General features: G+C 60.0%; 1 protein-coding gene across 1 annotated transcript; it reads right to left on the bottom strand.

Annotated features, from left to right (window-relative positions):
• Positions 1–5220: 5220 nt before the first annotated feature.
• On the bottom strand, positions 5221–7830 carry LOC142013274 (C-C motif chemokine 19-like). The gene is made up of 4 exons (XM_074994442.1): positions 7632–7830; positions 6512–6632; positions 6244–6418; positions 5221–5855 (listed from the first exon to the last, which is right to left on the bottom strand). Exons 1-3 carry the CDS (start codon positions 7813–7815, stop codon positions 6247–6249), a joined length of 477 nt encoding a protein of 158 aa, XP_074850543.1. The 5' UTR covers positions 7816–7830; the 3' UTR covers positions 5221–5855; positions 6244–6246.
• Positions 7831–24419: the final 16589 nt, after the last annotated feature.

Genomic DNA, 24419 nt, shown 5'->3' on the forward strand with positions numbered 1-24419 from the left:
TCAACCTGCCATGGGGTGGGGCTCTCAGCAGTGCCCGGGGGAACCTCCTGTGTCAGGCGAGCGGTTACTGAATGCTCAGGTCATTGAGAATCAAAGCTGGGCCAGTCTCGCCAGGCAGCAGCGACTCAGGAGTCCCGCGCTGTCTGACCTCTGGGGTCACTTCCAAGGGGAATGGCCGACTCCCCCAGCCACCGGCGCTGCTCCCGCCCCCAGCCCTCGCCCAGCCTAGTGCTCTCCGCAGGGCAATTCTCCTCAGCCTCCCCGCTGAGGCGCAGGGAGCTCTCCTCCCTCCGGGCCGGGTGCGGTGCCAGGGGTGCGTTCCTGGTGACTGGGCTGCTGTCAACTTCTCCCAGCTCCATTGCTAGGGATGCTGAGGCCCAGCCAGCACATGATATCTCAGCCTTTCTCCCAGCATCAGCCCCACCCCCCACCAGGCAACACAGCAGCATGTGGGGAAACCAAGGCACAAACTGGCTTCAGCAGCCAATTACAAAGCGTCCCACTTCGTCAGCTCTCTCCCACGCTCTGAATCCTACCTCCGCAGGGCCCCACAGCCTGCGCCTGGGGGATGGTCGAAGAACATATCAGAACGGCTGCACTGGGTCAGACCAAAGGTTCACCCAGCCCAGCGTCCTGTCCGCTGACAGTGCCCAATGCCGGGTGCCCCAGAGGGAATGCACAGAGTAGGGAATTATGGCCTGATCCCTCCCGTCATCCATTGCCAGCTTCTCGCCAGCACAGGCCAGGGACACCATCCCACACACCCTGGTTGTCGGTCATCAATGGGCCTAACCACCATGAATTGATCTCGTCCTTCTTTGAACCCTGTTACAGTTTTGGGTTTCACACCCTCCTCTGGCCAGGCGTTCCATGGGCCGGCCCTGTGCTGTGTGAAGAAAAACTTCCTTTTGTTAGTTTGAAACCTGCCGCCTATTCGTTTCATTGGGTGCCCCCGAGCTCGTCTGTTATGGGAACAAATAAATCACTTTTCCTTATTCACTTTCTCCGCACCAGTTGTGAGTTTATAGACCTCTATTCCTAGCCCCTTAGACTTTTCTTTTCTAAGCTGAAAGCTCCTGATCTTTTTAATCTCGCTTTTTATGCTCCGCCCATTCCAAACACCTCGTCATTTTTGCTGCTCTTCTCTGAACCTTTTCCAAGGCCAGTGTATCTTTTTTGAGATGAGGTGACCACATCCAAGTGCACTCGTCAAGATGTGGGCATCCCAGGGATTTATACAGAGGTAATAACATATTCTCTTATTCTCTCTCCCCTTTTTAAATGACTCCCAGCGTTCTGCTCGATTTTTTGACTGCTGCTGCACATTGAGTGGATGTGTTCAGAGAACTTTCTATAAACCCCAAGATCTCTCTGTTGAGTGGTTATAGATAAATTGGACCCCATCATTTCATATGTAGAGTTGTGATTATTTTGGCCAATGTGCGTTACTTTCCACTTATCACCATTAAAATTAATTTGCCAAATTGTAGCCCAGTCACATCGTTTTGTGAGATCTTTTTGAAGCTCTTCACAGTCTGCCCTTTTCTTAACTATCTTGAGAAGTTTAGTATTATCAGCAGATTGTGCCACCTCACAGTTTATCCCTATTTCCAGGTCATTTATAAATAGATTGAATAGGATTGGTCCCAGAGCAGACCCCATTCTGAAAAATGATCATTTATCCTTACCCTTTGTTTCCTGTCTTTGAATCAGTTTTCAATCTGTGAGAGGACCTTTCCTCTTATCCTGTGATAACTTATATTACTTAAGAGCCTTTGGTGAGGGATGTTATCAAAGGCTTTCTGGAAATCTAAGACCATTATATCCACTGGATCCCCTTTGTCCACATGTTTATTGACCATCTCAAAGAAATATAGCAGATTAGTAAGGCATGATTTCTCTTTACAGAAACCATGTTGATTTTTCCCCAAAAAGTTAGGTTCATTGACATGTCTGACAATTTTATTCCTTACTTTAGTTTCAACTAATTTGCTCAGGACTAATGTTAGACTTACTGGTCTGTAATTGCCAGGATCATCTCTAGAGTCCTTTTTAAATATTGGCATCGCATTAATTATCTTCCAGTCAATAAGTACAGAAGCTGACAAAGGATAAATTACAAACCACAGTTAGTAGTTCTGCACTTTCACGTGTGAGTTCTTGCAGAACTCTTGGGTGAATGCTGTCTGATACTGGTAACTTGTTACTATGAAGTTTATCAGTTTGTTCCAAAACTTCCTCTAATGACACCTTAATCTTGGACAGTTCCTCAGATTGGTCATCTGAAAAGAACGGCTCAGGCCTGGGAATCTCCATCATGTCCTCAGTCGTGAAGACCGAAGCAAAGAATTCATTTAGTTTCTCTGCAATGGTCTTATCATCTTTGACTGCTCCCTTAGCATCTCCATCATCCAGGGGCCCCACTGGTTGCTTCCAGGCTTCCTGCTTCTGATGTACTTAAACATTTTGCTACTACTTTTTGAGGTTTTGGCCAGCTGTTCTTCAAACTCCTTTTTGGTTTTTCTTATTATGTCTTTAGTAGTAGCACACTTCAGTCTACGTAGACTATGGAACGCGCCCTTTGTAGTTCCGTTTGGCATCCTCATTTGCAGCGTCGGCTGTGACTGTGAAGACCCACACAAAAGTGACAGTCCTTGCTGCATCTGTTGCATGTGTAATGGGTGTCTGGCAGGTCCTTGCTGTGCTTTCTGTGGGCTCGCTTCTCCTTTGCTAGCTGTCTGATCCTCAACTCACCCTTCTGAAGGCCCTTGTATAGTTCCTGCCTCCATCTGCTGTGATCGTCTGCCAGCTCCTCCCAGCTGTCTGGCTTGATGTCTACTTCCCTGAGGTCTCTCTTGCAGACATCTTTGTAGAGCAATTGGCGGCGTCCGGGAGGTCTTTTGCCAGAGGCTAGCTCATCATACAGGATGTCTTTTGGGATCCTTCCATCATTCATCCTGTGGACGTGGCCAAGCCAGCGGAGTCGACGCTGCCTGAGGAGGGTGTGCACGGTTGGGATTCCAGCTTGCTCGAGGACGGCGGTGTTGGTCACTCTGTCCTTCCATGATATTCCGAGGATGCGCCTGAGGCAGCACAAGTGGAAGACGTTCAGCCTCTTTTCCTGGCGGGCATACAGGGTCCAAGTCTCGCTGCCGTAAAGGAGGGTGCTGAGGATGCAGGCTCTGTAGACTTGCATTTTGGTGTGATTCTTTACATTTAACTTAACAGCGTTTTATGCTCCTTTCTGTTTTCCTAACCAGGATTTAAATTCTACTTTTTAAATGATGCCTTTTTATCTCTCTGCTTCTTTTACCCGGTTGTTAAGCCATAGGGGCACTTTTTTGGTACGCCCCCAGGGTTATCCCCAGATGCCACTGCACCATCCCTGTTTCCTTGCCAGCAGCTCCCCCAGGCATTTCTCAGTGCCTGCTAGCCTCTCTGCTAACCTATCCCACTTCATTTCCAATGCTCAGCCCATGCCTCACATGCTCCCTGCGGCCAGGCCTGTTCACTGGCACAGTAGGGGGTGTGATGGAGTGGGAGACACCTGTGTGTATGTGTGTGGCTCACAGAGGGTGTGGGTCTCCTGCTGAGGGTAACCTTGACAACCAAGTAACACCTTTGTACTGGAGACAAAGGGGGAGGTGGAGCCTGAGGGGTTTGAATGGGAACTGGGAGTTGGAAGCAGTGAGTCTGGGCTGAGAGAGAGCGAGACCAAGAAGGGGGCAAGGCCCCAGCTCTGGGGGCCCCTTAGGGCCTCCTTGCCCCAGAATGGATGGGACTGGCTGTCTCTGCTGGCTGCACTGACTCCTCTGTGTGACGCTGTGTCCTGTCGGCTCATAAACCCGCTGTTCTCCTGCTGAGTGAGAGTCACTCCTGCCTGGAGATGGGGTGCAGAGCTTGGGGGACCCTGAACCCCATCACGGGGGGCACACAAGGAGCTTGGTGCAGCCCCCCACCCCCGCCAGCCCATCTCCCTTTAGGTTTGAAACCCCACTGCTGCCTCCTCATCTGCCAGGCAGTGACTCCCCCTGCTCCATGTGTCACCCCAGAGCTGGGGCACCCTGACCCCTATGGTGGAACAATCCCAAGAACAGCAGTTCTTACACCAGCCCTGCCTCTAGGCCCTGGGGTCCTGGGGGGGAGGCAGAGGGTAAGTGCCCACCCCCATCTTGGGGTCAACCTCAGCCTCAGGGCAAAGCCCCCTCCCATTCCCCCCACTTCTTGGAGAGCTGCAATTCAGGGTCTCTTGGTTAAGAGAACCCACCATGGCCATGGCCACCCCCTGACCAGGTGTCTCTGCTACCAGCAGCATCCTGCAACTGCTCCCTCCTTCCCTGGGGCCCCATCTCACCCCATGACAGGGCAATTCTGCCTGGCCGCACTCCTGCTGGCCTGGCTGTCCTGCAAGGGCCAGCTGAGAGCTGGCTGCTGCTGTCCCAGCTCGGAGCCTGTGTGCACCACTGTGATATTATGGGATTTAAAATGAACGTGCCAATGGTTATTGTCACCCCACCCTGGGTCTGCACTAAACCTTGAGCCAAGCAGGCCCGGGGAGGTGTCTGTTGGCAGGGGGTGATACGCTGAAGCCGTTCATGCTGCTCATTTTTACAGGTGGAGGTGTGAGGGTGGGCTCTGGTCTTGTACTGGAAATCTTTGTTTCCGGCAGATCACAACAGGCGGTGCGGCAACCCTCTGCGAAAGGGTTTGCAGTCAGGTGAAGCCGCACAGAGCCCCACTGCGTGGCTGGGTCTTTGGCTTTGCCTCCCTTGCAGACAGGCCCGGGCAGGAATGCTAACAGGCCAGCCTGCTTCTGTGCTACACTCCCACGCCTCCTCCAGAGGCAGCCCGCGGTGCTGGAGTCCCCGCTGGGGGCTGCCTGGCTGCTCATGCCACGGACACCTACACCAAACAGGACCCTGGGGCCAGAGACTCAGAGACTCTGGGGTGTGACTCCCCTGCATGTCGCAGGCTTCTCCCCCTCCCGCCCCCTCCGGGGATGGACCCCGAGCTGATGGCCACCCCAGGATCCCTCAAAAGACATCCAGGTACAGACACGCCACCACCAACCCTGCCCGTGCCCCACACTGCCAAGGGAGCTGACCCCCCAGAGCCCTGCCAACCTGGCACAGTTAGACCCCTGGTATGGGTGAGACCTGCCAGCCACGTCCTGGACCCCAGATGAGGAGCTCCCCCCCTGCACACACAGCCACACTCAGCTCAGGGGTGACATGGGTTTTATTGGCTCGAGTTGGGTCCCCGGCGCCCTGCCGGCGAGGGAAGAGCGCAGTGCCGTGGGCACCCCAGGCGGCACTGGCTCGGGCTTCACAGTTCCTTAATACAGTCTGAGAGCGCCAGCTAATAGAGCAGTCAGGCAGAGAAGCGCTTGCTAGAAGCAATCTGGCCCCAGCCCTGTGCAGGCCCTGCCGGGCCCCAGCTTTCTTTTCATTGCAACACCAGTCTGCATAGAGCTCAATGAACCAAAGTCCTTGCTGGCAGCCCTGGGGCCCACCTCCCTCCCTCCGCGAGAGGCACTGGCCCTGCCCAGCGGCAGAGGCAGGAGGGGAGCAGGGGCTGGCGGGAGCCTCGTGCAGCCAGGCACCGGCTATTAGCCCCAGGGGTGCCGGGACACGCTCCCTGGCACCTCCCGGGGGCTGGCCCTGAGCAGGTGTGATCAGCCGGCGCCTGGCTCCTGGCAGTGCGTGGTCGGGCAGGAAGCAGCGGCGGGAAGGCAGGTCACAGTGGTGGCGGGAGCAGCCGCTGCAGGTAAGTGTCGAAGAGAACCACCCCCGAGCTGGACGGAGCCGGGACTGGGAGGGACAGCAGGCGGCCAGGCAGCTCTGGGGGGGCAGCAGCTGCCCAGGAGAGGAGACAGTAGTTAGAAGGACTGTGCCCCTTGCCCACTTCCAACAGCACCATCCCCAGTCAGCCACCGCAGCACAGAGCTCCCCAGCCCAGGCTGCAGCCTCGGGGCGTCTCCATGCGCCAGCAGTGGCCAGAGGCCATGTGCCGTCACCTCGCCAGCCACCCACTGGCCACGGGTCCCGGCATGGCCAGGGCAGGCGGGGCTGGGCCGGGCCGGGCCCAACAGGCACCTTGCACCTCCACCCAGAGCAGGGCACAAGACGCCACTGAGCTCCACGTCAGCATGCCCGCCCGGTCCCCCTTGCCACCCAGCACCGGCCATGCTGACACCCCCCCAAGAGCAGCCCCCGTCCCCTCCCTGCGCTCTGCCAGCCTCACTTCTTACTGCTGGGGCTTCCTGTTCTTCCGGGCCTTGGCTCCCTTCCGCCGGGTCAGGCTCCCAGTGGGGCCCCTGCTGCGCTGGGCTTTCGGCCGTTCCAGCTTCTCCATCAGCTGAAGGGCCCACCTGGCCTTGGGCGGGGCACAGAGGCTCCTGCTCCGCTTGGTGATGAACCTGAACCACGACAGGGGAGTTGCAATGGGGGGCAGGCCCAGCGGGGACAGCCAGACCCCCCCCGTCACGCCAGCCAGAGGGCTGCTTACTCACACGGCAGCTGCGAGCCGGCAGCCGGTCTCGGGGCCCTGCAGGCGGTAGGAGGCGACGAGCTGGTGCGGGATGGGGTGGTTCTTGTGTGTCAAGCAGCAGTCGGAGGCCTGGTTCTCGCTCCCTGGCGGGAAGGGGGCAGGGCCGTGGGTGAGGGGTCGGCAGAGTTGCGCACACCCCCAGGCTCCTGCCCCGAGCCCGGCAGGGCACCACGGCACAGCCGGTGCTTTGACCCATGCTTGAGGCTTGGTGGCCCCAGGCACCGCCCGGAGGGGGCGTCTCACACCGCCGAGCAGGCGCTGCCCGTCCTGACCTGCAGCCCCGGCCTCAACCGCTCCCCACGCCACTGTGTCCTGACGGCTGGCCCTCTGCCCGCCCTCTGCCAGTGCCCCTCACTCCCCACCTGCAGCCCCGCCAGTGCCAGTGCCAGTGCCCCTCACTCCTGAACTACAGCCCTGCCAGTGCCAGTGCCAGTGCCCCTCACTCCTGAACTGCAGCCCCGCCAGTGCCAGTGCCAGTGCCCCTCACTCCTGAACTGCAGCCCCGCCAGTGCCAGCGCCAGTGCCCCTCACTCCTGAACTGCAGCCCCCGCCAGTGCCAGTGCCAGTGCCCCTCACTCCTGAACTGCAGCCCTGCCAGTGCCAGTGCCAGTGCCCCTCACTCCTGAACTGCAGCCCTGCCAGTGCCAGTGCCCCTCACTCCTGAACTGCAGCCCCCACCAGTGCCAGTGCCAGTGCCCCTCACTCCTGAACTACAGCCCTGCCAGTGCCAGTGCCAGTGCCCCTCACTCCTGAACTGCAGCCCCGCCAGTGCCAGTGCCAGTGCCCCTCACTCCCAAACTGCAGCCCCGCCAGTGCCAGTGCCCCTCACTCCCGACCTGCAGCCCCCGCCAGTGCCAGTGCCCCTCACTCTGGATCTGCAGCTCCCCCCCACTGCCAGTGCCCCTCACTCCCTACCCTCAGGTCACACACAGGCCCACCAACTGGGTATGTGGTCTGAGGGGTAAGTGGTCCAGTCACGTCCAAAGCATGGGCTGCCCCCTCCATCCAGCTGCTCAGAGGTGCCATCTGCCCCCCAGAGCCCTCCCGCCATGGGCTGGGGCCCCGCTGGGCGCACACCGTACCTTGGGCCCTGCAGAGGCACAGGGCAGCCGCCAGCAGCAGCAGGACGCGGAGGCTCATGGTGCCAGCGAGGGGCAGGCGCTCTGGCAGGTGGAGGTCCTGGCTCAGGAGCAGGCAGAGCCGAGATCCTGTGCCGGGTCCCGGCTGCCTGTATTTATCCCCTGCAGCCGCCGCTTTCTCTTTCATTGCCGGCAGCTGCTGGCCCGGAGCCCACTCCTGTCCCGGCCCCGCTCAGCTCCCGCCCGGCCTTGGGAAGGGGCGCCAGGGGCTTCCTGGCAGGAGCAGCCCCTCCGCGGAGCTGTTCTGGCACGTTCAGGGCTGGCCCCAGGCCAGGCCAGATGGGGGCTGTGGGAGCGGGAGGAAGCCAGCACAGGTCCTGCTGCGCCCCACAGCCCAGCCACAGCCACAGCCACAGCCCAGCACCGGTCCTGCTGCGCCCCACAGCCCAGCACCGGTCCTGCTGCGCCCCACAGCCCAGCCACAGCCACAGCCACAGCCCAGCGTGGGTCCTGCTGCGCCCCACAGCCCAGCCACAACCACAGCCACAGCCCAGCACCGGTCCTGCTGCGCCCCACAGCCACAGCTACAGCCACAGCCACAGCCACAGCCCAGCACCGGTCCTGCTGCGCCCCACAGCCCAGCCACAGCCACAGCCACAGCCACAGCCCAGCACCGGTCCTGCTGCGCCCCACAGCCACAGCCACAGCCCAGCCACAGCCACAGCCCAACGTGGGTCCTGCTGCGCCCCACAGCCCAGCCACAACCACAACCACAGCCACAGCCCAGCCACAGCCACAGCCACAGCCCAGCACCGGTCCTGCTGCGCCCCACAGCCCAGCCACAGCCACAGCCACAGCCACAGCCCAGCGTCGGTCCTGCTGCGCCCCACAGCCACAGCCACAGCCCAGCGCGGGTCCTGCTGCGCCCCACAGCCCAGCCACAACCACAACCACAGCCACAGCCCAGCCACAGCCACAGCCCAACGTGGGTCCTGCTGCGCCCCACAGCCACAGCCACAGCCACAGCCCAGCCATAGCCCAGCGCCGGTCCTGCTGTGCCCCACAGCCCAGCCACAGCCACAGCCACAGCCACAGCCCAGCCACAGCCACAGCCCAGCTACAGTCCTGCTGCACCCCACAGCCCAGCCACAGCCATGGCCACAGCCACAGCCCAGCGTGGGTCCTGCTGCGCCCCACAGCCACAGCCCAGCCACAGCCCAGCTACAGCCCAGCGCGGGTCCCACCTTCCAGCTGGACCCTGCTGAGCCCGGTGTGGCTGGTTCTGGTTCTGGCTCCAGCTCAGCCACCCGCCCGACCACAGCGACCCCGTGTCGCCTGCCGCCCACGGAGCGAGCTCTGGGCCCGGCTGTGCGTTCCTGAGAAAATCCACAGCAAGCGGGTGTGCAGATGGGCGACCCAAGGCCCCACTTGTGCCAGGAGCCCCCAGATCTCCCGGGCTTCGCAGGGCCAAACTGGGCTGAGCGCACTCCAGTCCCTGGCCTTCTCCAGGCGCTGCTCCGCGGCCAGCGCCATAGGGGCAGAACCAGGCTGGGTTCTGTCTCCCCGAGACCCCCCGTGAGGCCATTCCCAGAGCCCCAGCCAATCCGCAGGGCCCCGAGGCTGGGTCGAGGGCTGGGGCGGGAAGTGTCCAGCCTCCAGGTCCTTACCCAACACGTCCTGAACTCGGCATCTCGCGAGCAGCCCCAGCCCCTCGGCCTGTCCTGGGCACAGCTCCCCGCCCCGGCTGCGGGCAGAGCCCCCAAGGGCACCGCTTCCCGCCTGGCCAGGCGCTCTGCTGGTCGGCTCAGGGGCCCAGCCCCTGCACCAGGTCTCGGGTGTGTTCTGGCTCTGTAACTCCTCTTTCCAGGGCCCCCTGTGCCCGGCGTCCGGGCAGCCAGCCAGGCTCTCCCCTGGGCAGGATCCTCTCACCCCACGGGTCGGCTCCTGCCCCTCTGGCCCAGCCCAGCCCGCAGAGCCGTCGCACAGATCCTGCAGCTCAGCCAGAAGCCCCCAGCAGCCCTGGTCTGGCTGGGCACAGCCACCCCTCAGCCCTGCCCCTCCCCGGCACAGCCCTGGCAAATCGTTTACCAAACAGCCCCACCTGAGCCAGCTGCTCCAGGCCCCACCTGCCCGTGGCCTCGTCACTGCTCCTGGGACACGTGCAAGGCCAGGGCCTCGCAGGGAGGCAGCTCGGTGGGAGCACCGCGACGGGCTTGTCAATCGGGCATGGGGCCACGTCTGCTGCCCTTGGACACAGCGCAGGACTTCTCGAGCTGGCGGCCCAAGGGAGGCGTCTCCCGAAAGCCGGCGGTGCCCTGAGTCTGTCCATTACCTGGATGGCAGTGACGTTATGGCCATTGGCTCTAGAGCTGTCCTAGAGATGTTTTAGAGTCGTAAGTGGGAGGCGCGAACTCCTCCCCCGCCCGGGTGATGGGCCAAACAAAGATACACATTCCCAGACGGACAATACGCATCTCAGGAGTGTGGGACTGTCACCTGCAATGCCAGTTTGCCCCTGCGACCTACCTGGGACAGGTGACCCTGCACCCCCCACCCCCACCCTGCCCATGCCTGGCGGGAAGGAGAAAGGACTTTTTCCCTACGCTTGGAAGACTCTAAGAGGGGCCCTGGCGGGGTCCATTTGGTTCTTTCAGTCCCCATGAACTGAGCCTGTCTGGCCTGGGGCCCGTCCCCCAAAAGGATGCTCAAAAAGACTTTCTAGAATTCAGCACAGAACATCGCTGGCTGCATCAGTCGCTGTAATTGGTACATGTGAAGCATCACTTTGACAATTCTTCTCTCCCCCTGCTCTTTCTTTCTTTGTTAACAAACCTTTAGATCTGAAGGGTTGGCATCGGCGTGGTGACTTGGGTAAGATCCAAGTATATATTGACCTGGGACTGGGGCTGGATCCTTTGGGGCCTGGAAGAATCTGTGTGGAGTTGGTGAAACAGGTGGAATAACTTCTCACCTGTGTGGGGTCGTTGGGCTGGGCTGGTGCAGCAGCTGGAGAATCGGTGGGTTTGCTCGTGTGGCTCTGGCTGGCCAGTGGGGCTGGCAGAGGTGCTGAGGCGGCTGGTTGGGTTTGCCTTAGTGAGAAGGAGATCCCAGCCTGGGGCTGCGAGAGGCCCAGTTTTAAGGTAAGGTACCCAGGTTGGGTCCCTCAGCTGTGCCCAGAAGCCCTGTCCTGTGACAATGGGTGCTGAGTTAAAGGCCTGTGGTGGCACAGACAGAGCTGCTGAGGGACGGCAGGGTGAGGGCTCAGGCACTGGGGACCAGCTGTGCCCAGAGTCACTGCGGACAGGTGAACCAGCGACTGCTCTGGAGGGGCGACGCGTCACACTGGATTGCCCCTGCCCGGGGCCCTCACCGGGGACCAGAAGGGGGCAACCTGCTGTCAGTCTGTCCACCCGCCCGCCCAGTCACCTGTCTGCCCATCCAGCCACCCAGTCATGTCCTCCTCGTCCCCCAGCTGCTCAGGATCAGCCCAGGGCTCCCGACTGTTCCCAGGCTCACTGATCCCCCCAGAGTTCAAGCCCCATCCCACATCCCCACCGCCCCTACCCAGCGATGGGACCTGCCACATGCAGAGCTGTCAGCAGAGCCCAGCCGGATCACTGGGCAGCTGCCACCTCCCCCAAGCACTGGCGTGAGGGACCCAGCCCTGCGGCAGCACCGCCCTGGGTGCAGGCTCTGGGCCCCGCTTGGAGCACCTGGAGCTCATGGAGGTGTCCCTAGGGGTGCTGTGAACGGGGGTGCAGGGCAGGGAGGGGCACAACAGGGTAGGATAGGGTAGGGTGTAGCTGGGCAGGGAGGAGACAGCTGGGCAGGGAGGGGCACAGCTAGGCCGGGAGGGGCATGGCTGGACAGGGAGGGGTGCAGCTGGGCAGGGCGGGGTGTGGCTGGGCAAGGCAGGGTGCAGCTGAGCAGGGCTGGGTGCAGCTGGGCAGGGAGGGACACAGCGGGGTAGCGAGGGGCGCAGCTGGGCAGGGTAGGGTGCAGCTGAGCAGGGAGGGGCCCAGCTGGGCAGAGTAGGGTGCAGCTGGGCAGGGAGGGTTGCAGCTGGGCAGGGAGGGGCACAGCAGGGCAGGGTGCAGCTGGGCAGAGAGGGGCACTGCAGGTCAGGGAGGGGTGCAGCAGAGCAGGACAGGGTGCAGCTGGGCAGGGCAGGGCAGGGTGCAGCTGAGCAGGGCTGGGTGCAGCTGGGCAGGGAGGGGCACAGCTGGGCAGTGAGGGGCACAGCAGGGCAGGGTGCATCTGGGCAGGGAGGGGCGCAGCAGTGCAGGGCAGGGTGCAGCTGGAAAGGGAGAGGCTAGAGGCTTCTCCCCAGAGCAGGGCCATGTGCACGTGCAAAGCAGGGCTAGGGCAAGGTGAAACGAGTGCAATCTTCTCTGCAGGCCCCAGTCCTCCTGCGGCGGGTACCTGGAACCCCCAGTGCGATGGAAGGCCCAGCAGCCTCCCAGGGTGTGGCCAGTGGCTGCAGGGCAGGGCCTTCATGAGCCTGCTCCGGACAGCGTCAGCACAGCACACGGCATGTGCAGCTGAGGCCCACGGGTCCCACTCTCACCAGGGCAGCTCCCAGAGCCCTTCCAAGCTCCTGCCCAGCCCCAGCTGCCACAGCCCCAACTGAAGCTGCAGAACCTGGGCAGCCCAAGCCACCTGCAGAAGCCACGAGGGCACTGCCACCCCTCCATGCCCGTCTGCAGCAGCCTCAGCCCACCGGGGCCCTGGTGCATGCAGGCTGATGGTGTCTGAGCAGGGTGGCAGGCATGAGGGATAGAGTGCCAGCAATCTGTCTGCTCTAGGCCTTTGGCTCTGGGGTTAGCTGGGGCCAGCGATGGGAGAGAGGAATGTTCCACCTGTCCATAGTGTAGACAAGGCTCAGGAGCCTGGTATAAACCCCAGGGAATCTACATCAGTCAGACCTGGCTGGCAGCCAGCCAGATGCCTGGCAGGACCCACTGAGCCACATGGATGTGACCACTTGAGGTCCGTCCCAGTTCTAAGACACTTTTCATCCTCCCTTTCGCTGGCCAGACGCTGAGCCCTGGCCCGCGGTCTCTGTGTCCCCTGGGCAGCAAAGGCCCAGGCAGGGCCAAGCTCTGGGGGGTGCTGGGGCAGTCAGAGCCCTGCATTGTGCAGGGCAGGACCCGCTCCAGCCCTGGTGTTTGCTGCCTGGGCTGGGCTGGGCTGGGCCAGGCCAAGTGAGCAGCAGCGAGTGCCGCTTCTGATGGGAGGTCTGTCCCAGCTCTGCCCCTCCACCCCAGCTGGCGGGATGGGGCCTGGAAAGCCCCTCCACGTGCACCGTGGGTCTCATGTTTCGGGTACTGAACTGCCTCCTGTGGCGCGGGGCCAGCCTGGACTGCCTCCCTGCGCTGTCGGGAAGGGAGCCGCTGGTGGAGCTGGAGCCTGGAGCACAGCCAGGACCTTCCTGAACCACTCAGCCGGCGTCTCCCGGGCCTGACGACCCCACTCGGGGAGACGCGGGAGGCAGGGGCCTGGGCACAAGAGGATGCTGCAGGGAGGGTCCTGCAGCCAGCAACACCCCTCACCCCCGGAGTGGGTGCCCGGACCACAGGGGAGCGCCTGTCGTGTGGGGGGATGGGCCTGTGCCCAGTGTGGGACAGGCTGGGGGGCTCCCCCAGGCCCAGGGAGACCAGGGTGCTGTCCAGGCCAGGCCAGCCCCTCACCAGCGGGCACTCCAGCCCTCTGGCAGCTGGAGACGCTCAGAGGATGAAAGCCCTTACTCGTGCCTGGGGCCATCTCGCCAGCCTCTGATTGCTGCCCGCACAGCCAGCCGGCGACGGGGCTCTGCTGGCCAGGCGAGACCGAGGGTTCAGACCCAGAGGAGCGGGCCCGGGGGAGTTTGCAGTGTCCCATGCCATGCCTTGAGCCAGCGTGACAGCAGCTGCCCTGAGGAGCGGGAAACCTGCCCACCTGGGCTGCCCTGGGGGCTGTGATATGAGCTTCCCTAGTGCCCCGCCCTCCGCAGCCCCCAGGGGTCTGCACCATGACGCCCACTTCCCGCACTCCCAGGCAGAGCCGGGGAGCTGGCACACAGCTCAGCCCGGAGCAGTGCTGGGTGGTGGGGGCCGGCGCAGGAGCAGCCTCTCAGCTCTGGGGGAGCTCTCGCCAGACACCCCAGCCGTGAGAACCCTCCTCGCCCCCACGCCCCACCATCGGCCAGGCGGCCTGGCTCAGCAGTGAGGGGAACCGCCACCCTGGCTCTGCTCAGCTCCGCTGTGACCCCCACGCTGCACCTGGATTACTGGGGGGGACCCCCTGGGGCCCTGACCCTGCAGCTGGGGCAGTCTGGGGCCCGCTCACATCTCATCCCCTCAAGGCAGGTCCCCCTTTGCCCCAGGCAGCTCTGGGGCAGAACCTTGTGCCACTGCAGCAGGGCAGTGGTGAGTGCCATGAATTGGGCCCTGCCCGGAGACTGCCTGTCACAGAAAGACCACCAGGGGCTGCGAAAGTACACGCACACACACACACACACCCCTCTGCACAAAAACACACACATGCATGCACACAAACGCTGCACACGCACACATACAAATTCACACACGCACAAGCACACACCTTCTATGATGAGGTAACCGGCTCTGTGGACATGGGAAAGTCAGTGGATGGGATATACCTCGAGTTCAGTAAAGCTTTTGATACGGTCTCCCACAACATTCTTGCCCAAAAGCTAAGGAAGGGTGGAGTGGACACAAGGACTGTAAGACGGATCGAAAGCTGGCTTTAAGGTCAGGCCCAACGGCTAGTGGTCAATGGCTCAATGTCTGGTTGGCGGTTGGTTTCAAGAGGAGGGCCCCAACAATCAGTTCTAGGGACAGTGTGGTCACCATCTTTATTAATGACCTGGCTGAGGGGATGGGTTGCACCCTCAGCAAATCTGCGGATGATGCTAAGTTGGGGGACAGGTAGGTACGTTGGAGGGTAGGGGTAGGGTCCAGAGTGACCTAGACAAATTGGAGGATTGGGCCAAAAGAAATCTGATGAGGTTCACAAGGAGAAGTGCAGAGTCCTGCACTTGGGATGGAAGAATCCCAGGCACTGTTACAGGCTGGGGACCCACTGGCTGAGCAGCAGTGCAGCCGAAAAGGACCTGGGGATTACAGTGGATGAGAGGCTGGAGATGAGCTGAGTCAGCAGTGTGCCCTGGTAGCCAAGAAGGCTAATAGCTTATTGGGGTGCATTAGGAGGAGCATTTCCAGCAGATCTAGAGCAGTTGTTTTTACCCTCTACTCAGCACTGGTGAGGCCACATCTGGAGTATTTTGTCCAGTTCTGGGCCCCCAGTATAGAAAGGATGTGGATGTGCTGGAGCGGGTTCAGCAGAGGGCAACGAAAATGATTAAGGGGCTGGAGCGAAACACCTATGAGGAGAGGCTGAGGGATTTGGGCTTGTTTAGTTTACAGACGAGAAGACTGAGGGGAGATTTGATAACAGCCTTCAACTTCCTGAGGGGGAGCTCTGAAGAGGAGAATGAGAAACTGTTCTCGGTGGTGTCAGATGGCAGAACAAGGAGCAATGGTCTGAAGTTACAGAGGGGGAGGTGTAGGTTAGATATCAGGAAAAACTCCCTCCCCAGGCGGGTGGTGAAGCACTGGAATGTGTTGCCGAGAGAGGTGGTGGGTTCTCCATCCCTAGAGGTTTTTAAGTCCTGGCTGGGATGACTTAGTGGGGGTTGATCCTGCTTGGGGCAGGGGCCTGGACTAGATGACCTCCTGAGGTCCCTCCCCACCCTAGGAGTCTGTGAGTCTCTGATTCTATGTGCACACACACACACAAGTACGTGAACACACACATGTGCACACAAATATGCACACACACGTGAACACACACACACGTGAACACACACGTGCCCACACAGCTCTGCTGCTGCCCCTCAGGCCCCCAGCGCTGCAGGAAAGCTGCCTGTTGGCACACGGGGCCCCTGTCCCTGCCCCTCCTGTGGTCGCTTAGTCCCAACAGCCGCGCTCTGAGGGAACACCGGACCCAGCTGCAGGCTTGGGGCTTGTGTCAGGAAGGAGCAGCCGGACAAGGGAGGGGGAATTTCCAGACCCAGATCCCTGAAGCCCCAGAGCTTCACGTCCCAGGCAAAGACAACAGCTACCAGGAATTCCAGCTCCCAAACGCTTTTAACCCCTCACTCGCCCGGCACTTTCCTTCCCGCAAAGGCCTCCTTCCCCCAGGCACAGGATAAGCCAGGCCAGGCCAGCACACCCTGGAAAGCCCCGCGGTCCAGGAACTGCAGGCAGGCTCGTGGCTGGCAGACGTCCAGCCCACGGCCCAGCCCGGCCCCACCGGACGGATGGCCGGCCGGCCGGCCGGATGGACAGAGGGGCTGGCCGGGAATGCAGGGCTGCTGCATGCCCCGCTGCTGGGCCCCAGTGCCCAGGGCACAGCTGAGCGAGGGCCGGCCAGAGCAGGGCACGTGCATCCCACGTGCGCTGCCTGGGCAGGGACTGCCTGGCTCGCTGTCCTCCATTGCAGCCTGGGCTTTCAAACTCCGGGCACTGCCTTTCCAGGGGGCTGGAGGGAGAGGGGGAGGAGTTAACCCCTTCCTTGCTGGGGAGGTCTCCCCTGCCTGCCAAATGAACCCGTCAGGGGCACGAGTGGTGACGGCACGGCACAAGCTGCCTGTCAGCATTGGACACAAGGCTGGCACCCCCCGCCCACGGCGAGCCAGGGAAGCATCGTTACCCCCATGTGGCAAGGGAAACTGAGGCACTGAATGCTGACACCCCCCCCAGGATATCGGCTCTCTGCCCAGTGCCAGACCTCCGCCACCTGACTAGCTCCCAGAGATGCTTGTCCAACCGAGGGGAACACCCTGGGCAGGGCCAGCCTGGGGAACAGGCACCGGGGCAGCTGGGACACCGCTGGGCATCTCCTGCCAAGGGACTGACAACAGACACCCGCTCGCCTCCTCCCAGCCCTCGCCACAGCCTGCAATGCGCTGCGGCCCCGGGACCCCGCTGTCCCGCTCGAGAGAGGGGGTGTGGTCCCGGGATGGGGAGGGGAGGCGCTAAAACCAGCCGAGTCCCTCCTGGGGCTCTGCGCCCAAGGGCCTGCAATTGGACACTGCCTCCTGCCCTCACCCCACCAGGACTGCATCTCTCTGTGGTCCTGGCCCATGGGGGACCTGACCCGACAGTGTGGCCGCAGCACCGGCACAGCCAGCTCTCCCCGCCCGTCGCCTCCAATCCCACGGGACCAGCCCCACTGCAGCCGGCCATCCTTTCCCTTGGCCCAGCACCGGGGCTATTGCTTCTCCACCACCTGCCCCATCCGCAGAGGCTCCGAGCACCCAAACGGGTGACCGCTGTGGTGCCCGAGCTGGCATGCGCTGGACGGAAGAGGGAGCTGGAGTTGCCATGAGCTGCCGGCTCAACACTGTGCCAGACTCAGCAGGCGTCTCCGCACCTGTGGCACCTCACACGTCCACTGCCCGAGCAGAGAGCTCGTCTCGGCGGGAGCTGGGTATCAAAACCAAGCAGCAGCCCTGCAGCATGTTAAAGAGCAGCAACAGCTTGGGGCGGAAGAATCCCAAGCATTGTTACAGGCTGGGGACCGACTGGCTCCGCAGCAGTACAATGGAAAGAGACCTAGGGGTTATGGTGGATGAGAGGCTGGATATGAGTCAGCAGTGTGTCCTTGTAGCCAAGAAGGCTAACGGCAAACTAGGGTGCATTAGGAGGAGCATTTTGAACAGGTCTAGAGAAGTGGTTGTTCCCCTCTATTCGGCACTGGTGAGGCCTCATCTGGAATATTGGGTCCAGTTTTGGGCCCCCCAGTACAAAAAGGATGTGGATTTGCTGGAGCAGATTCAGCGGAGGGCAACAAAAATGATTAAGGGGCTGGAGCACAAGACCTATGAGGAGAGGCTGAGGGATTTGGGCTTGTTTAGTTTGCAGAAGAGAAGACTGAGGGGTGATTTCAGAGCAGCCTTCAACTTCCTGAAGGGGAGCTCTAAAGAGGAGGGTGAGAAACTGTTCTCAGTGGTGTCAGTTGGCAGAACAAGGAGCAGTGGTCTGAAGTGACAGAGGGGGAGGAGTAGGTTGGATATTAGAAAAAACTACTTCACTAGGAGGGTGGTGAAGCACTGGAATGTGTTGCCTAGAGAGGTGGTGGATTCTCCAGCACCGGAGGTTTCTAAGTCCCAGCTGGACAAGGTCCTGGCTGGGATGACTTAGTGGGGGTTGATCCTGCTTGAAGCAGGGGGCTGGACTAGATGACCTCCTGAGGTCCCTTCCTACCCTAGGATTCTGTGATTCTATGAATATCACTTATTCAGCAACGGGGCCAGTTGTGTTCTAGCAAAGCTTCGGCTTCCCGTTGCATCTGCCTGCCAGAGGCAAACGGACGCAGCACAGGTGGGAGAGACAAGCACCAGGGGGCAGAGGGGCTGGAATTCAGCTCTTTGCATGTGCTGGGTGCATGGTACCCAAACCAGCCGCTGCTGGGACCACGCTTGTCCCCCAGGGTGCTGGAAGTCCCGTGGCCACAGCTGGCTACTGCAGCTGCCCAGTCTGTGAAAGCCAAAGCTGTCAGCAGGATCCCATTTTCCATCTAACACGGGGGTTTCTGAGCGTGTCTGCCCGGGGCATTACTGAGGGTATGTCTGTACTTACTGTAATATCCACCTGATCAGGGTGCATCATCCGGGGTTTGATTTCACAGGTCCCCACGAGGTGCGCGAAATGGAACCCTGGTGCTCCTCATTCTTGCGAGAAGTGAGGGAGGTGGTCGGAGGAACCCTCCCTCTGGGGGTGCGGCCTGGTGCGCTGATCTTAGGCACATCGATTCCAGCTACAGCAGTTGTGTATCTAGGATGCACTTTCAGGTCTAGCACAGACCTGCCCTGCGAGACAGGGCTGCTTATAACCCAGGACTGGGGGCCCTCTCCCATAAGGCACCAAACCGATCACCGGGTATGTCCACATGGCAAGAGTGGCCCGGAATAGCTTGTTCCGGAGTTGTTAGTCCAAACCGAGCTGGTCCAGAATATCACCTCCGCACCACAGGGAAGCCCCGGAAAAAGCAAAACTGATTCCAAACCAGAGCATCCACACAGACTAGCACCTGTTTCGGATGAGAGGCCCTGGAAGCCCTGCTAATTCGGAATACCACGTCTACACCGCAGAGTTCTTGCGCAATAAGCTCTTCTGGGACAGTTTATTTCGAAATAGCCCCTCTGCCCTGTCTACTCAGCTCTGCGCCGGCAGCCTGGAGCCCCCCACACTGATGACATCACAGGACACCCAGACCCTGGCTCCTCCGCTGCAGAATGAGGAGACCCAGACAGAGCCAGGTGCCGCCTCCTCAGGAGCCAGAGAAGGCGACGGTCCAGGATATGGGGCCAGTGGGGAGGGTGCCCTCAGCAGGCTCCAGGGGCAGATGGCTGAGTGAGGCACAGCTGCAGGATGGCACCTCTGGGCGGCTTTGGCAACACGCCGTGAGCTCCCAGATTCACCGCAGCTCTCACAGGGGTGTGGGAGCCGTGGAGCTGACGTCCACCTTGTGTGAGTTGGAGGGACGGCTCCTTTCCAAGCCTGTACAGCTGGTAGAGCGTGGCCAGAGCCTGCAGCCAGCCCCCGGCAGCCATGCAGGACAAGGAGCCTATGGGCTGGACCTGCCAGAGGTCCTCTATGGACAGCGAGGGACCAGCTGAGCATAGTGACCTAACCAGTAAGAGCCATCTTCCTGACACCACCCACTGTGATGTAGTGGGAGAGCCGTGTGGGGGGCGGGGGCTCACAGGGGGCGTGGGGCTCCTGCTGAGGGTAACCTGGGGACCAGGTGACACCTGTGGGCTGCAGACAAAGGGGGAGGTGGAGCCAGAGGGGTATGAATTGGAACTGGGAGTTGGAAGCAGTGAGTCTGGGCTGGGAGCGAGAGAGAGACAAAGGAGGGGGCCAGGCCCCGGCTCCGGGGGCCCCTCGGGGCCTCCTCTCCCCAGCATGGATGGGACTGGCTGTCTCTGCCGGCTGCACTGACTCCTCTGTACGACGCTGTGTCCTGTCGGCTAATGAACCCGCTGTTCTCCTGCTCAGTGAGCATCACTCCTGCCTGCGGACGGGGGCACAGCCTGGGGATGCTTGACAAGGTCCTGGCTGGGGTGACTTAGTGGGGGTTGATCCAGCTTTGGGCAGGGGGCTGGACTAGATGACCTCCTGAGGTCCCTTCCAGCCCTCAGGTTCTGTGATTCTGTGATGCTTGAACCCCATCACACCCACTACGGGGGTAACAACCCCCAGGGAGTCACACAACAGGTAGAGACAAGTTGTGTCTTGGTGCTGCCCTTGTGCTGCTGAGCCGGGACCTGTGCCTCACAACTGCTCTGGGCTGGGGGCTGGCGGGGGAACGTTACTGAGAACGGCCCATTTCAGACAAACTGCGGAGAAACTCATAGTCTCAGGCCGAGGTCCCCTCCACTCTGAGGCACCAAACCCGTCATGCCGAGCACGTCTGCCGCCACCAGCCAGCGAGAGGTCACACCCGCAATCCCTCAGCCGCTCCAGGTCCCCCGGATCACCGCCAGTAGCGCTCCTTGTACAGGTGAGTGGTTATGAAAACCAGTGCCCCCAGTTACAGGTCCTTCTGGTCCCAAAGGACCACCCACGTTCCCAGGTCAACTTATACCCCAGACCTCACCCAGTAATCAGACCATTGCCAACCCTTTAGGAGCCAAAATCTAAAGGAAAGACATAGAGGTGAGAGTTAAACCTGACAAGGACACCAAGCACCACACCCATTGCAAAGCTCTTGGCTCAGCGACAGAGTAAACTACTGGTGTAAGTCCCAGCTCTGGTTGCTTCCACCTCATGGGAAGGACCCAAGTCCCGTCGTTAGAACGCTCTCATTGGCGCCAGGGCCATTGTCCCGAGGGCTGAGCCGTAGGGAAGCTGGAGCAGGGGATGGGGGGTTGGAGGTTTTTCTCAGGGTTTTTATATCTTCTACCACGGGGAGGGGGTCCCATTGTCCTTCCTGTGGAAAAGTACAGCAACAAGAGGGTGTCCAGTCCCCTCAGCCACCACATGGGCAGATCCCCTGTCCATGCAGGACTCCGCTCTTTGCAGGCAGATGCCGCTGTCTACGTGCTAATTTGGATGCTTCCAAGAACGCTGATCACATGTGGATTGGTGTCTCTCAAGGCCCAGCGAGAGTCGATTACTCCTCAAGGGGCCGTTCAACCTGAGCAGTCCCCTTCACAATACGCTGGCCAAACGAGCAGCACCAGCGACGCAGAATCAGACACAACGATATACGAGCACAGAGCTGAAGCTCATAACTTCAAATACACAAATGATATATGCGCGCACATGGCGTAATTGTAACCGGCCAGTCGCCGCCTCTTCACAGAGGTCCTGCATGCCACGGCTGGTACCAGAGCTGTTGCAAACACAGAACAGCGGTTGCAACAGTGACCTAGTAGCCGGTCATATTTTAATCAGGGAACGCCACAGCCGCCAAAACCAGGGCCCTATTTGAACAGATCTGCAGGGCAGGCGGGATTGTTCTGAGCAGCCAGACACAGACACCCCCACAGACTCCTACACTGAGCCAACACCTTGCGGTGGAGCTAGAGTGACACTTGCAGAATGAGCCACCCAGCAAATGGCATGTGGGCTGCTAACGGCCCCCATCAGGCAGGACTTCCAGGCCAGCCATGCCCCACTTCTGTGTATATTGCACAGACTGGACAGTCACTTCACCAAAGAATGAATAGACACAAATCGGACATCCGGAATGTGAATACCCATGAACCCGTCGGTGAGCATTTCAGTGCAGCAGGCCATAGCATTAAAGACCTGAAAATCTGCATCTTAAAACAAAGAGACTTTAGCACCAGATTACCAAGGGAGACATCTGAACTGGAGTTTATTCTCAAGTTCGACTCTTTTCACCTCCGTCTCAACAAAGCTATCAACTACCTTCTGTGTTACAAGGACAGTTCCCCACCTTTGACATTCACGGGGATCCCAGGCAGCCCACTTCACTTAACAGCTACTTGCAATAAATACCCTTCTTTTCCTGCTCTCCCTGCACCCCGTCCTATCTAGCTGATTTGTCAGTTTTTTCTATCCTTCGTCTCAGTTACCGGTTTTCAGGGTTCTCCAGATTGGGAGAAGTGGGTCTGTCCCATGAAAGCTTGGTCACCTAATCAATCGTTTTGTTAGTCTTTAAAGGGCTACAGGGCTGCTGGTTTGGTCTGTGAAGATGCAGACTAACACAGCCACCTCTCTGGGACTGTTCTAGGCCTCCAGGCACCCCTGAGGCTCAGCAGGGAGTGCTCTCAGATTGTTAAGGTCCTGCTGACGTGCAGACACCAGCTTGGAGACAGTACTCCAGAGGGGCCTCCCCGATGCTGTGGACATAGCCGGCATGACCTGCCCGCTCTGACTCAGCACTCCCCTGCTCTGGATCTGGATCTGTATTCAGATCTAGAGAAGTGGTTGTTCCCCTCTATTCGGTACCGGTGAAACCACATCTGGAATATTGAGTTCAGTGTTGGGCCCCCCAGCATAGAAAGGATGTAGATTTGCTGCAGCAGGTTCAGCGGAGGGCAACAAAAATGATTAAGGGGCTGGAGCACAAGACCTATGAGGAGAGGCTGAGGGATTTGGGCTGGTTTAGTTTACAGAAGAGAAGACTGAGGGGTGATTTAATAGCAGCCTTCAACTTCCTGAAGGGGAGCTCTAGAGAGGAGGGTGAGAAACTGTTCTCGGTGGTGTCAGGTGGCAGAACAAGGAGCAATGGTCTGAAGTTACAGAGGGGGAGGTGTAGGTTAGATATTAGGAAAAACTATTTCCCCAGGAGGGTGGTGAAGCACTGGAATGCGTTGTCTAGAGAGGTGGTGGATTCTCCATCCCTCGAGGTTTTTAAGTCCCAGCGGGACAAGGTCCTGGCTGGGATGACTCAGTGGGGGTTGATCCTGCTTTGAGCAGGGGACTGGACTAGATGACCTCCTGAGGTCCCTTCCCGCCCTAGGAGCCTGTGATTCTGCACCGGGACAGCATTCACCTTTTGCCTCTGCATTGGGAGCTCACATTCAGCAGCTATCCCCCAGGGCAGAGCCCCCTTCTGCCAGTACGGTGCCTGCACACCGTCCCTCTGCAGCTTGGCACTCAGCTGCACTAGCCGGCCTTGGAGGGAGACCACAGTGGCAAGCTGTGACGAGCCCTGCACTTGTCACACCTGCTCTGTGACAGCTACGGACTTGGCCGGCTGGGGTCTGACACTTTCCTCCAGCTCCTGCCAGCTCTGGGCTGAGAACAGGCCCCAGAGACCCCACCAGAGACACCCATTGGCTGACAACTCCCCACTCGCCTGTATCCTGAGGTCAGGGACTGCTGCGGGAGCTGCTGGTGCCGAGCTTGCTGGAAAACCACCCCCGTTTCTCTCTGTCTGTCTCAGAGCCGGGCTGTGGGCTCCCAGTTCCCAAAGCCCTGACCCTGAGCAGCACTGGTGTGGACGCTGCGCTCAGCTGCAGCCACTGGGTGCACCAGAACCTGGATCCTCTTCCTGAAACGCCCCCAGCCACCCTGGGCTCCATCCCCTGTGCCCTACTGGGCAGCCCGCCCTAGCAGGCCTGCCTCTGCCGGTTCCCCAGGCTGCTCCATCCTACCGCTTGCCGACCTACCTGGTTCCTTCTGAGCGTTTTGTTATGCTGGAAATCACCTGGCTGGCATCCGGCTGAGACGAGGCCAACGGGGTGGGGTGGCAGTGGGGGAATGACTGAGGCAGAGGTTAAACAGAGCGGAGATCCCAACTCCTGGGGGCTGTGCTGGGCTGTAACCGCTAGGTACTGCCCCGTGTTGGAGGGATTTAGGTATGGCCAGTGAAGGAGCATGAACTGGGTCTAGTCAGGACAGGCCGCGTACAGCCCAGCTCTCGGGCTGCAGCCTTCGTCCTCTGCTGGGAACAACGGTTGGTGACATTTTCTCCATCCGCGTGTGGAATACATTTTGTTATGTGAACTGAGGGCTGGGCACCACCTGTAGAACCACATGGTGCCGGCGGTGGGTGCTCTGCTAGGCTGCCCACACGCTCAGCTTACTGCGAATGCTGGGTGGGACCCATAGTGCTTGTGATATGCTGAGGTTGTCGGGTCAACGGGGCTAGAGAAGCACAGTGTGTTATTTATTACGCAGAGCCTGGGCAACAGGTACATCTGGGGACAGGGAAAAACCACCAGGTCTTTAATGACCAGCACTGGCCAGTTCCTGGGTCCTGCATCTTATTGCTTAGACATATTCCAGCCACTGTGGTATTTGTGGTTCTAGGCTATGATTGCCCCCAGGCTGGGAAGGGACACCCCAGACTCATCAGTTTCACAGCCTGAAGGGTTCTCGAGGTCGTCCTTCCAAACAGCACCCGCCAGAGACCTGTCCTGGGGTGATTCCTGTTTGAAAGGGAGCAGAGCCTCTCGAAAACCAGCCCCTTCCTCTTGACTTTCCAATGGCTGGTGCCGGAGAACCTGCTCCGGACGTGGGTCAGTCATTCCAATGGTTAGTGACGCTCGGTGTTAAACAGATTCACCTTATTCCCAGCCAGAGCTTGTTGAGCTTCGCCTGGCTTGTGTCAGACCTTCTTCTGCTAGACTGGGGAGCCCACCATCAAATATTTGTTCCCTGTGTAGGCACCGCTAGGCTGGGACCAAGTCATCCCATGGCCTTCTCCTTGCTGAGCTAACTCGATTGAGCTCTCAGAGTACCACCCAAACGCAGGTATCCAACCATTTCATCGTTCTCCTGGCTCTTCTCTGAACCTCTC

The sequence above is a fragment of the Carettochelys insculpta genome, chromosome 5 (genome assembly GCF_033958435.1).
Source record: "Carettochelys insculpta isolate YL-2023 chromosome 5, ASM3395843v1, whole genome shotgun sequence".
Classification (NCBI taxonomy): Eukaryota; Metazoa; Chordata; order Testudines; family Carettochelyidae; genus Carettochelys; species Carettochelys insculpta.

Coding starts and splice junctions, on each gene's coding strand:
- LOC142013274 (XM_074994442.1), bottom strand. CDS start 7,815: ATGAAAGAGAAAGCGGCGGCTGCAGGGGATAAATACAGGCAGCCGGGA. Junction 6,633..7,631: donor GTGCCTCTGCAGGGCCCAAG/GTACGGTGTGCG, acceptor CCTTCCCGCCAG/GGAGCGAGAACCAGGCCTCC. Junction 6,419..6,511: donor TGCCGGCTCGCAGCTGCCGT/GTGAGTAAGCAG, acceptor GTCGTGGTTCAG/GTTCATCACCAAGCGGAGCA.